Source organism: Pipistrellus hanaki (assembly GCF_964339955.1).
Source record: "Pipistrellus hanaki genome assembly, chromosome: 8".
In the NCBI taxonomy this organism is placed as follows: Eukaryota; Metazoa; Chordata; class Mammalia; order Chiroptera; family Vespertilionidae; genus Pipistrellus; species Pipistrellus hanaki.
The window spans coordinates 18,000,691-18,013,417 of record NC_140510.1 but is presented as its reverse complement, the minus strand read 5'-3'; the positions used below and the strand labels follow the sequence as shown (position 1 = coordinate 18,013,417).

The following is a 12,727-nucleotide window of genomic DNA, read 5'->3' as shown; positions in this document are numbered from 1 at the left end:
TTTACATTTATTGCATCCAGTGATTTTTTTTTTTTTATATAACTTTCTTCTGGTTCCAGAGGGTGTATAAAATTGGGGTATCAAATAATACAGACAAATAATGATAAGACATAATGTTGCTTTAAGGAAAAGAGTAAAGATTTCTACAGTTCACTTTGAAATGTGTTTTTTTAAAAATAAGGTAGAATGAATAGATACATAATAAACAAGCTTTATAAAAAGGTAATGGCAGAATCTAGGTAATGGGTATACAGGTGTTCCCTGTAAAAATCAATGTTGCTGTGTTTCTGAAATTTTTTTAAAATATATTTTTATTGATCTCAGGAAGGAAGGGAGAGGAACAGATAGACACATCAATGATAAGAATCATTGAGGGTTCCGCCACCCCCCGGGCAGGCAAGGGCCGCAGCCGCTGGAGGGGGCGCCGGCGGAGGGCCACCGGCGGGGCCCATGCAGTTCCAGGGCCTTGGCACCCGCGCCCTGGGCCTCCTGGTCCTGCTCCTGCTGCCGCAGCCCCGGCTCCCCGAGGCCCAGGCGGGCGGGGAGGGCCGCTGGGGAGGAGCGGCGCTGCGGACACCCTCATCCCGCCCCACAGGGGACGGCCGCCGGGACCCTGCGGCGAGCCCGCGGGCGTTAGCCCACCCAACGGCGATGGCCCTCCAGACCCCGCCCGCTCCAACCGCAGGGCCCACACCGCCCGCTCCAACGACACGGCCCGCAGCGCCCACACCGCCCGCTCCAACGACACGGCCCGCAGCGCCCACACCGCCCCGGCCCACACCGCCCGCTCCAACGACACGCCCCGCAGCGCCCACACCGCCCGCACGGCCTGCTCCGACGCAGCACCTGCCTTCAAGCTGCGGCCACCAGACCACGAGGGTCGTGGGCGGCGAGCCGGCCGCGGAGGGGCGGTGGCCCTGGCAGGTGAGCCTGCGGGTCGACGACCGGCACATGTGCGGGGGCTCCCTCATCGCCAACCGCTGGGTCATGACCGCCGCCCACTGCATCTACGGCTACCTGAATTACATCGTGAAGGTGGGGGGCATACACGTGAACCCGGCCTCCAAGAACGCCATCAAAGTCCCGATTCGTGACATCGTCATCCACCAAGATTACAGAGCGTTCAGTACCATCGAGAACGACATCGCCCTGATTTTGCTCCAGTTCCCCGTGAATTACTCCGCCCACATCCAGCCCGTGTGCTTCCCGGAAAAGAGCTTCATGGTGCCAACGGACACGGCCTGCTGGGTGACGGGATGGGGTAAACTGAAGGAAGAAGATCCAAAGGAGGCAGCCCCCAAGTTGCTCCAGGAGGCTGAGCTAAAGATCATCCGCAGCGAGAAGTGTAACGAGATCTTGAATAAGTTGGGCAGGCGGTTGAACATGGTCAAGAAAGGGAGTGTCTGTGCTTACAGCGAAGGGAAGGACTCGTGCCAGGGAGATTCTGGGGGCCCCCTGGTCTGTGAGTTTAATAACACCTGGGTCCAGGTGGGGATTGTGAGCTGGGGCATAGGCTGCGGTCGCAAAGGACACCCTGGGGTTTACACAGAAGTCAGTCTCTACAGGGACTGGGTCATTGACCAGATGAACCTGGCTTCCTCGCACGACTCCGCAGGCCTGTCCGCCCTGCCCCTGTGCCTGGTGCTGCCCCTGGGCGTCCTGGTGACCTTGTGACCACAGGCTGCTCCCTCCTGTCTCTGAGTCTCCCTCCAGGCCTCTCCTCCCACCTCCCTCTCCTCAGTGTCCTCCCCTCACATTCCCATTGGGACCCCCCCCCCCGCCCCCCCCCGCCCCCCCCCCCCCCCGCCCTGTGGAGCCAGCCACACAGCAGAGAGCAGAAGTGAGACTGGAGTTCCCGAAAGTGTCCCCGCCGTGCTCCGGTCCCTGGCCCCGGCCCGCCTACACCTGCTGAGAGGGAGGCTGAGACCATCCAGCTCCGGGCCAGCTGGCCTGCCCAGGAGAGAAGTGCCGCATGGACGTGCATGGACGTCTCAGAGGTTCACCGAGGAAGAGACGCCATCAGCACTGGACACCATCAGACCCAGTGGTTTCAGGCCTTGCCTGACACTGTCACACCCTCGGCGTGGTGATTGTCCAGAGAGTGAGCGAGGTGCCACCTGTCCCTGCTGTGCTGTGATTTCCACAGGACTCAGTGGTGGGGTGGGGAGAAGGTCCCTGCATGTAAGCCTCCTGGGTCAACCTGGTCTTGGAACCCCCTCCCTCAGTGCCCCGGTGGCCACATCCAGGCTCACCCCATGTTGTGCTGAGAGAGGAAGGAGTGCTGAGATTCTGATGTCAGTGGAATAAATGCTTGGAGAATGTCTTGTGTGTTCTGAAGTCCCTGGACTCTGTGGGTTAATGTAGATGTACATGCTTTACATATTGATGATGAGTATAAATGATGAGATTTAAAAAAAAAAAAAAAGAAGAAGAAGAATCATTGATTGGCTGCCTCCTGCATGCCTCCTACTGGGCGTGCATGTGCCCTGACCAGGAATCAAACCGTAACCTCCTGGTTCACAGATCAACCTTCAACCATCAAACCACACCAGTTTGGCATGAAATGTTTCATAATAAAACGTAGGAGGGAGGTAATGTTTTGCTTGCATGGGTCCACGTGACTTTGAACAACTTTCCACTTGTCTGGATTCACTTTGCTCTGCTATCAAGGCAGTTAAACTAGCTCGCTCCAGGTTCCCTTCTGATTCACAAAGACTCTCATTCCTTCTTTCCTCCTGGCCAGGAACACAAGGGTTACTCCCTGGGAGAGGCAGTCATCTAGCCTGCCAGGACTTAGCTAATAGAGATAGTTAATCCTCCTCAGAGCACAGCAGGGATGACCTAACGCTGGCCCAGACACAGCCACCCTGCCGTCTGTGGTTCTAGAGCAGGTGCTGTGCGAGTCAGACCTTGAAATTTGTTTTGCAACCTACCACCTGTTGCTGTGATTGTGTGGCTGTTTTCCTGGCTTATGGGATTTTACTTCAGCTGTTGTTCTCAGGCGAGAGTTTATTTCCTCTAGGAATCTACACAGTTCACTTGCCCTAAACTTAGCATTTGTATGTGTGGATCTTCCGGTGACTGATTCAACTATGCAACGCTGAATCGTCTGCCAAGAGTCCTCAAGTCACCCACAGACTCCAACAACAGATTTTTAAGGGGCCAAAGTAAGAATCCTTTTTCAAGTCTTTTGTTGCAGATAATGATCTCTTTGAATTTTGCTTCGGGAAGAAGTAGCACAGCGTCAGATTTATAGTTGCCCCTGACTCTTATTTTTTTTTCTGCTAACAGACGGCATTGTGCTGAGTCAGCACTTCCCTGGCGTTCATTGCTTTGCTGAAAATTCTTGTGCCTGTAAAATTTTACTGCAGGCTAACATTTGCAGACAAGACTCCATTTTTCCCGGGTAGTTGAAGGAACTAAAATGGACTTCGTGATTAACTAGTCCAACCCTTCAGTGACATGGTTATAAAGAGCCTTGCTCAAGATCATAAATTTTATTAAGGATGGGAGCTAGAAATCTACCTATATTGCAGAGCGCACTTGAATAAAGGGAAAATAACAAAAAGAAGCTTAAAACCTTTGCTTATAAACATTAGGCTATTTTCTTTTAAAAAGATAAATCCTAGTGCTCTAGCTTCCGATTGCTGCCTAGCAACCCACCACAGAACTCAGTGGCTTGAGAGCAGTTTCTTATCCGTCACGTTTCTCTGAGAATACTACTTGGCTTATCTGGATAGTTCTCACTTGAGGTGTTTCATGCAGTCGGAATAGAGGGTCTCTGGGGCAGGACACCTGAGAAGACTTCTTTGCTCACAAGCCTGGTACATGAGCTGGGAGGGCTGGAAAGCTAGGTCAGACATCTCTCTCCACGTGGATAGGTTGGACTTCTCACACATGGTGGTTCCAGGCAACATGGCAGCTGGCTTCCCTCAGAGCCACTGTTTGAGGAGGACATTGTGAGGCAACTTCTGCTTGATTTTATTGGCTACACAGGACCAGCCTAGATACCTGGGAAGGGACTATGAAAGGGTATGAATACTAGGAGACAGGGCTCACTGAGAACCACCTTTGAAGACTACCAATGACACATAATGTCACCACTACTCTTTAGAAATAACATGTTTTACTATTTTAATAAACAAAGTGAGAAGTAGTCCTAAAACCTATAACTTATGCTAGGGTGACACTAGGGGCCACTTGGGATGGATGGAAAAACAGAGTTTGTAGTTAGAAAAGCCTGAATTCAATTCCAAGCACTATAATTTACTAACTGTGAGACCCGAAGCAGATGATATAATTACACTGAGTCTGAGTTTCAACATGTGCATAATTAGAATGACATTTAGGTCAAAGTATTATTTATAAAAATTAAAAAATGAGTTTTAACCTCTTCACACATAATAGTTGCTCAATACGTTTTAGTTCTCCTTACCCTCAGCCATCTCTGGAATCCAGAAATCTAGATAGGTATTCATTGAACACATGCATGTTTGAGTGTCTGGTGGGAAAGGTTCTGTGCCAGGAAATGGTGATTCAAAGGTTCACAAGACATGTTTCCTTGCTTCAAGGAACTCATACCCTGGGAGGAAGAAAAAAGGGAGGGAAAGGTGGAGGAAGAAAGTGTAAACGCGCATTGAGTGAGGTACTACAATGAAGGCAGACTACATGCTAGTGTGGGAACACAGAGGAGGGAACAGTCCACTTTAGAGAGGAGGCCTCAGGGAAGGCTTCATAGAGAAGAGAATACTGAGCAGCAGCATGAAAAGCAGGAGCTTACCACAATCAGGAGGTGGGGAAGGGAAAACCAGAAGAGCAGAAGTAGCATGTGCAAAGACACAGAAGCACAAAATACCACCAAGAAGTGAAAGCAGTTTGGTGACGCTGAAGCAGGAACAGTGGGAAATAAAGTCAGGTAGAAGCATAGATAAGGGGGCTACTTTGGAAGTCATCATGGTAGCCCAGGCAAGAGATGATAAAGGCCTGAAGCAGAGCTGGAGTGGATATGAAGAGGAGATGAATGAGAGGGAGATCTCAGGAGTAAAATGAAAGAACTGCCTGGCTATCCAGAAGGAGGAAAGAAGGAATCCAGAGACAAGGCCTAGAGATCTCTGGTTAGGAGGATGCAGTGGATGGTTCAGTAGTTAGCTTATCGTGTGTATCCAGGAGGAAGAATGGATAGGTGGTAATGAATTTGGTTTTGAACACACCAAGCTTGAGATGTCTGCAGGACATTCAAAGAGAATTAATTGTTCCACATGCAGTTGAATTTATGAGTCTGGAGTTTGTGGGAGTTGGTTGGGCAGGAGAGAGAGATTTGGGAGTTGCTTGACAATTTGAAGAAGTCTTTTCAGAAGTTAATCTTTTCCAGTCTAGCCAGTAAATAAATGATGTCTGAGTTGTAATAATTGTTTAAACAGCCATCGCTTTTGGCTTGACTTTTTCTTTTTTTTAAATTGCTTTTAAAAAAAAAAAAAAATATATATATATATATATATATATATATATATATATATATATATATATATATATATATATAATTGATTTAGAGAGGTAAGGAGAAGGAGAAATAAAAAACATCAATGCCGAGATTGGTTTGGCTCAATGGATAGAGCGTCGGCTTGGGGACTGAAGGGTCCCGGGTTCGATTCCGGTCAAGGGGTTGTGCAAGAGGCAGCAGATTGATGACTCTCTCTCATCGATGTTTCTAGCTCTCTATCTCTCTCCCTTCCTCTCTGTACAAAATCAATAAAATATATTAAAAAAAAAAAAACCATCAATGATGAGAGAGAAGCATTGATTGGCTGCTTCCTGCATACACACCCCACCCCCACTGGGGATCTAGGCTGCAACCCCAGGCATGTGCCCTGACCTCCTAGTCCATAGGTCCATGCTCAACCACTGAGCCTCACTGGCCAGGCTAAAATTTCCTTCTTAATTAAAAGATGTAAACAAAGGAAAGTTTGTAAAGGATTGCAGGAGTATACCACATAGATCAAACATCTATATATATAAAAGCCTAAGCCACCAGCCAACTGGCTGACCGGCTAGTAGCTATGATGTGCACTGACCACCAGGGGGCAGATGCTCAACACAGGAGCTGCCAAGCTGCAGTGATTTGGAAGCTTCAAATCTCAGGTGACGCACCCAGAACCAGAGAGGAGGGAGCCTGATTCTGGGGTACATCACCCAAGAACCACCCTCTTGCAATCTGGGACCCCTCAGGAGATGTCAGAGAGCCAGTTTCATCTTGATGCCCACAGGCCAGGCCGAAGGATCCCACCAGTGCAGGAATTCATGCACCAGGCCTCTAGTCTGACAATAATTTCCACAGCAGAAAAAAACTTTTTCAATTCCTGTATCACAAACTAGCAATATCTACCATACCTTAACTGATGGTCTATTAGTTAATTCCATAATAATCACAACTACATTATATACAGACATACTTTGAAGATATTGTGGGTTCAGTTCCAGAGCACCACAAGAAAGAGTGTCATAATCTTTTTGCTGGTGGAGGGCCTTTTCTTCATATTTAATGTGAACCACATTAAAACGGATATGACTTTGCCCCAAACAAATGGAATAGACTTTGATTCTTCCTAGCTTACAAGGGTAACATATAGAGTTAGGGTCTCATAAAAGTGACAGACTTATTGAAACTTTGATTTAACTATTTTCACCAAAGATCAGTATCATTTGTACTTACTCTTCTCGAGACCCTGTAAGAGCAGTCATTAGGAATGAGGAACTATAAGTTCTAATTTCCATTCTCCTACTATCTAACATAACTAGTTCTCAAACTTTTGGGAACTTCAGAATTTCCTACAAAGCTTTTTAAAATCCAGATTTCAGAGCCTCAGCCCCAATTATTCTCATTTAGTAGGTCTAGGGGAAAGCCCGAGTATATACAATTTTAACAAGTTTTGCAGGTGATCCTGTTAAAACTGTATAGACAAACCAAGTCATTTCTAAGGGCTCAGTTTCTTCATCTATTAAATGGGAATAATCTCTCCCTTGCCTATTTCTTGGACTTTTTTTGAAGTCCAGAACTACAGTAAAAAATGCAAAATAACTCAGAACATTGTGGGTTCTCTACACAGATAAGATGTTGGTATTGGCTAGGGTAGTGCATTAGAATCAACTGGAGGCCTTGTTAAGACAGCTTCTGGGACCTAGCTGGTTTTGCTCAGTTGGTAGAGCGCCAGCTCCACAGACTAAAGGGTCCCGGGTTCAATTCCGGTCAAGGGCATGTACCTCCTTTGCAGGCTCGAATCCCGGCCCTGGTCAGTGCATGTGTGATCAGGTCAATGTTTCTCTCTGTCTCTCCCATTCCCTTCCACTCTCTCTAAAATTCAATTTTTCCTGCAAGTGTGGATAAAAGTTAAAGGGAATAATGGAAGATGGGGAACTGAGGAAAAATCGTGATTTCCAGGCACTAAAAATTATTACTCAGGAGGATCTATGACGTTTCTTCAAGAATACAGATAAAAAGATTAAAAAGTTATCACCAAAATAAGAAATATCAATAAGAATTTTCTCAATAGTTTCTTTAAATAGATTTGTAGAGTGAGTTTGATCATAGTTTAGTGCTGCTGTTTCATCCCTGGCACCAACACTATTTTTCTCCTGCTTGACTGTTTCCACAACCTCTATAATTCTATAGCTCCCCATGGCTACTGCCCACAGCCTGAGCTCAGAGCTGCCTACCACTACCTCTCATCCTGCTAACCAGTGTTGCCAGCCCTTCTCTCTCCATAGCTGTGGTGAGAGCGCAGGACTTTGTGGGTGAGAGGAGAGCAGAGGTCCGAGAACAGCAGAGAGCAGGGGCTACTGCAGAGGCCTGTTGCCTCTACCGTACTGCCTGGAGCACAGCCTTGAGAGTACAGCCAGCATCTGCCTCCCCTCCTCTCCTATCCTCCCGCTGCGTGGGAACTGAGCAATCTTCCTAGAATGCGTCTAGAAGAACAGCACATCAAAAAAAAATCTTCCATAAAATCGGATGCATCTTTTCGTAACCGTCTATACCACACGATAAGATCCCTTGTTTGTTACCATAAGCACGTGTTTCCCAAAAATTTCCTGTTTTTTAGATAATTTGTGAATTGAAAATTTTGTCCGTGGAAGGAAAGCCACATTATTGAAGCTGTAAACAATAGAAGGACTATGGTTTTAATCCTTTGAATAAGGCTTTGTTTCCCATTGACTGAAAACTTCCTAAAGGAAAGGAAGCGAGGAGCATTCAGGAAGGATTTGTATTTTATTTTACAACAGCTTTGTGAGAGGAGAGGGGGCGGGGGGGGGGGGGGATCATTTGGAAACCTGAGACTCCCTTTCCTGGTTGGTGGGCATCAGAACACAGCCGTGCGGGGCTCCGGCTGCACAGGCTGGCTCCCCACCCACCAAAGACTTCCTGACCCCGGTGCCAACTTTGTTTTGTTATTGTCACACTGACACCGGCAGACGTTCATCCTGCGCCAGAGGTTCATATATTCCCAGGCAGGCTGGGAACAGGTGCACCACTGTTTATCTCGGCTTATTTACACAGATCAGAAATGCTTCCTTAACGCAGTCCATCGGGCTCACGTCCGATACTCCATTATTCATGAAGTACCTGTTAATTATAGAGATGTAATAATGATTGCAAAATTAGTCATCACCCAGTGAACTCTTAAACTACTTTAAATGCCCTCCCCCAGGCCTGTATTTTCATTGACCTTATATACCAACATCCTTTTCTTTAAAAATAAAGTTGAATCCATTTGCTGAATCATCCTTACAATTTGGAGAAAAGGGTCAGTGGGTGAGAGAAGCGGGCCTTAAATCCCCAAATGCTGACGTGGCCGTGCTTGCTTTGTGTGGATTCTGTGCCGGAGGCATAGATCATGGAGCCCAGGGCACAGGCTGCCAGGCCCCGGTGCAGGAGGGACACGGGCCACTTCCGAGTCTGGGTGATATCACCCTCAGTTATTAATCCTCACTGAATGGAGAACACCACACGCACCCCCTGACGGCCATCAGCCCTCAGGGCTTGGCCTCAGGTAGGTGTCTGGGGACATAATTTAGATATTCGTCATCCCGAGAATTATATTTCAGGTAGCAAACCCTAATTATCGGCCTATTCCACACGTGGCTTCCAGAGGCAGAAGGTGCAGCTGAGGCCAGGCTTCAGTCTTTGTCCGCTGTAATTCGAGATGGCAACACCTCCTTGCCCATGTGGTTCCTTCTGCACAGCATTCCCAGTGCCCCTGGGAGCAGCCAGCCTCCCACTCCGGACTGACACATTGGGGGAAAGAGGCTGGGCCTCGGCTGCAGGACGGGATCCATTTCTAGTGTTTTCCAACGTTTTGCCTGCTTTGTCTTAAGTTAGGGAAGGCCTCCAAGTTGCTTTCAGTAGACGAAGATTGAAAAGGCTGTTTCCATATTAGAGTTTCTTAGTCTTTGGTCCAAGCACGGGTCCTTTAGAAAGTCTGTTAAAAATTATGAATCATCCCCCTCCCAAACTGTACAGACATGTAGACACAGAACATTGCATACTCTTTCAAGGGAGGCATGGATTCCTTTGATGAAGAATATTCCATGGAGACTTAGATTATTTTTAAACTTATAGAAATCTATTTCATACCACACTGTTCCAAAGCATTTAAGCGATGAAAGTAAAAGGGAAGGGTCTAAAAAATAGTACTTTCCTAAAATAGATTGTGATGACTGTCTTTTTCCTGAACAAACATTGGGTAGTGGAGCATGAAACACCAGCTTAACTCTGAGCAGCTTACGCTCTGAGGTCACATGGGAATTCATGGTTATACACATGCCCAATATTTCCTGTGTATGTAAATAATAGCACCCTAGGCCTAACCAGTTTGGCTCAGTGAATAGAGCATCAGCCTGCGGACTCAAGGGTCCCAGGTTTGATTCCGGTCAAGGGCATGTACCTTGGTTGTGGGCACATCCCCAGTAGGGGGTGTGCAGGAGGCAGCTGATCGATGTTTCTCTCTCATTGATGTTTCTAACTCTCTATCCCTCTCCCTTCCTCTCTGTGAAAAATGAATAAAATATATTTTTTTAAAATAATAATAATAATAATAGTACCATAATGGTTGCTTGGTATACCTGAGGCCAAGAGCTTTGCCTATAAGACTTATTCCTATAAGACTTACCAACCACACAAGGTAAATATCACTGATCCATTCAACCACTCAGGACAGGGAGGTTCAGAGTAGAAAGCAACTTTCCGAAACCACACAGCAATTAAGCAGCAGAGATGGGGCACAGATCCCAGGATGGTCTATTTCCAAAGGCCTTGCTCTGAATGCAGCATGAGAACACAGACCTATGGAATTTTACAATTAGCTATTTTATTTCCCACAGCGTTCTTCAGGTAGCTATCAGCAGATAGGAAGCAGAAAGACATTAAGGCTATGTGAGGCAAAATCAGTTCCCCTAACAGTGATATCTCTAACGCGGCTGCCTAAGTGGGACCGGAGGGCCACAAGTGGCTCTGAGAGCTTGTTCTAAGGCTTCCAAAGTATAACAAGCCCAGAGACTTCCATTTCCCTCTGCTTCATGTCTGCCCCTGACCCTGTTTTTAGAAGCAGCAGTCTCCCCTTCCTTCAGTCTGATGGGTGCAAAGGGACTTGGTGCTGTGTGCCCACCTGGCTCTCAGACTGGCGCCTCCTGGGTCCTCCCTGCCAGCTCTGCTTCTCTGCTGCCTGCCTGTCACTCTGCTGCCCTCTGCGGTGGCTGCAGGGGGATGAGGAACCTGGCGAAACCAGGCAAATGCTCTACTCTACCCTGAACTATGAGTATAGAAATTGTCAAGCATTTAGACTTCGAATACTAGGCTTTTCTAAGTGTAACTGGTAGCATGGGAGCCACTACATTTAGCCCGGAATGTAGCATAATTAAATAAAGTCTTAAAGGACTTTCCCAACTAAAGTAAGAGGACCAAGTGTCATAAGTGAAAGAAACTACCTAAGTCACTTTCAGATGAGCCTGATGAACGTGAGGCATTGCCTATGGGAGGCGGTACATTGCAATGGCTAAGCATATGGCTCTGGAATCCGATGCTTGAGTTCTGATGGCGACCCCAACACTTGCTGCTATACTTTTACAAGTTACTGTACCTCTCTGTGCCTTGGCTTCTCCATCTGTAAAATGGGACTAATAATAATACCTAGCTCAAAAAATTGTTCTAAAGATTAAGTATATTAATAAATACATTGCACTTAAAACAGTGCCTGGTGAATCAAAGCTTTCAAAAAGTGTTCATCAGTATTGTGATTATCAATTGGCCATTTTCATAATCACTGAAGGGTGAATGACTTCCAGAAGAAGATCCAAAAAGTGAGGTACATTTTCTTGCAGAGGTCTGAGGGTGGCGAGGTAAGCAGGTCACTTGGTGCAAAGCTTCAAAACAAGACGAGTGGAGTCCAGTGGACAGGCAGGCACTGCTGCATTACCGACTTCCTCAAAATGTAGTGGCTCAAAATAGCAGTACTATGCTAAGTGAAATAAGTCAGAGAAAGACAAGTATCACATGATCTCACTTACATGTGGAATCTAATGAACAAAATAAACTGACAAACAAAATACATCCACAGACTTGGAAGCATGAAACCCACTGAGGATCCTCAACAGAAATGAGGGAGGGAAGGAGGGGACAGATCAATCAAAGACTTTACAGGCATATATGAATAACCCATGGACACAGATAATAGTGGAGTGAAGAACCACTATTGGGAAGGGTAGGGAAGGGAGTAGGATGAAGGGCAGTCAATGGGAGGGGAAAAGGGGGGAGGGGCCGTGTGATACTTTCAACAATAAAGATGTTAGAGAATAGAAGCAATTTATTATTTCTCTTGTGTCTATGCGTTGACCAGGCAACTCTAGTTCACAGAGTGTTGACTTGGGTCCTGAGTTAGCTGCAACATCCAGAAGCCTCATTCACACGTTGGCTGGGAGCTTAGCTGAGATTTTTGGCCAATGGCTTTGGTTTCCCCCCATGAGGCTTCTTCAGAATGCTCCTTGGGCCTCCTCACAGCATGGCAGCTGACTCCAAGAAAGAACTTGCCAAGACACAAAGGCGGGAGATTCCGATTTCTTAAGGCCCAGCCTTGAAAGTTGCACAACAACACCTCTGCTGCATTCTATTAGTCAAAATACATTGGCTCCAGGACCTCTGTGGATGCTCAAGTACCTCATAAAAAATAGCATAATTTTTATATATAACTTATGCACATGCTCCTGTAAACTTTGTCATCTCTAGATTACTTATAATACCAAATATTATGTATATGCTATGCAAATAGTGGTAAAACTGTATTGTTTAGGGAATAATAACAAGAAAAAAAAAGTCTGTACATGTCCAGTACAGATGCAACCATAGTCAGCCTAACTCCATAGCATGTCAGTAACATAGTAACTTTTTTTCCCCCTGAATATTTTTAATCCATAGTTGGTTGAATCCACAGATGTGGAACCTGAGGATACGGAGGACCAACTGTAGGTTAGTGCCAGTCTAAATTCAAAGGGAATGAAAATAAACTCTACTTCTAGATGAGGGAGTAGCACAGTTGCATTGCAAGAGAACATACAGGATAGAAATGTTGCTGCTATGATCGTTAACAGCATGGTCCACCACAGATCAGGGAATAGTGAGGAACTAGATTTTCTTAACATTTGGATTGAGTGACTCAATTAGGAAGACCAATACCAGTTTGGATCA

General features: G+C 46.4%; 1 protein-coding gene across 1 annotated transcript; it reads left to right on the top strand.

Annotated features, from left to right (window-relative positions):
• Positions 1-651: 651 nt before the first annotated feature.
• LOC311626917 (serine protease 44-like) lies at positions 652-1,740 on the top strand (the record flags this gene model as incomplete). Its single annotated transcript, XM_084892844.1, has 1 exon — positions 652-1,740. One exon carries the CDS (start codon positions 652-654, stop codon positions 1,672-1,674), a length of 1,023 nt encoding a protein of 340 aa, XP_084748970.1. The 3' UTR covers positions 1,675-1,740.
• Between the last annotated feature and the right edge of the window lie 10,987 nt (positions 1,741-12,727).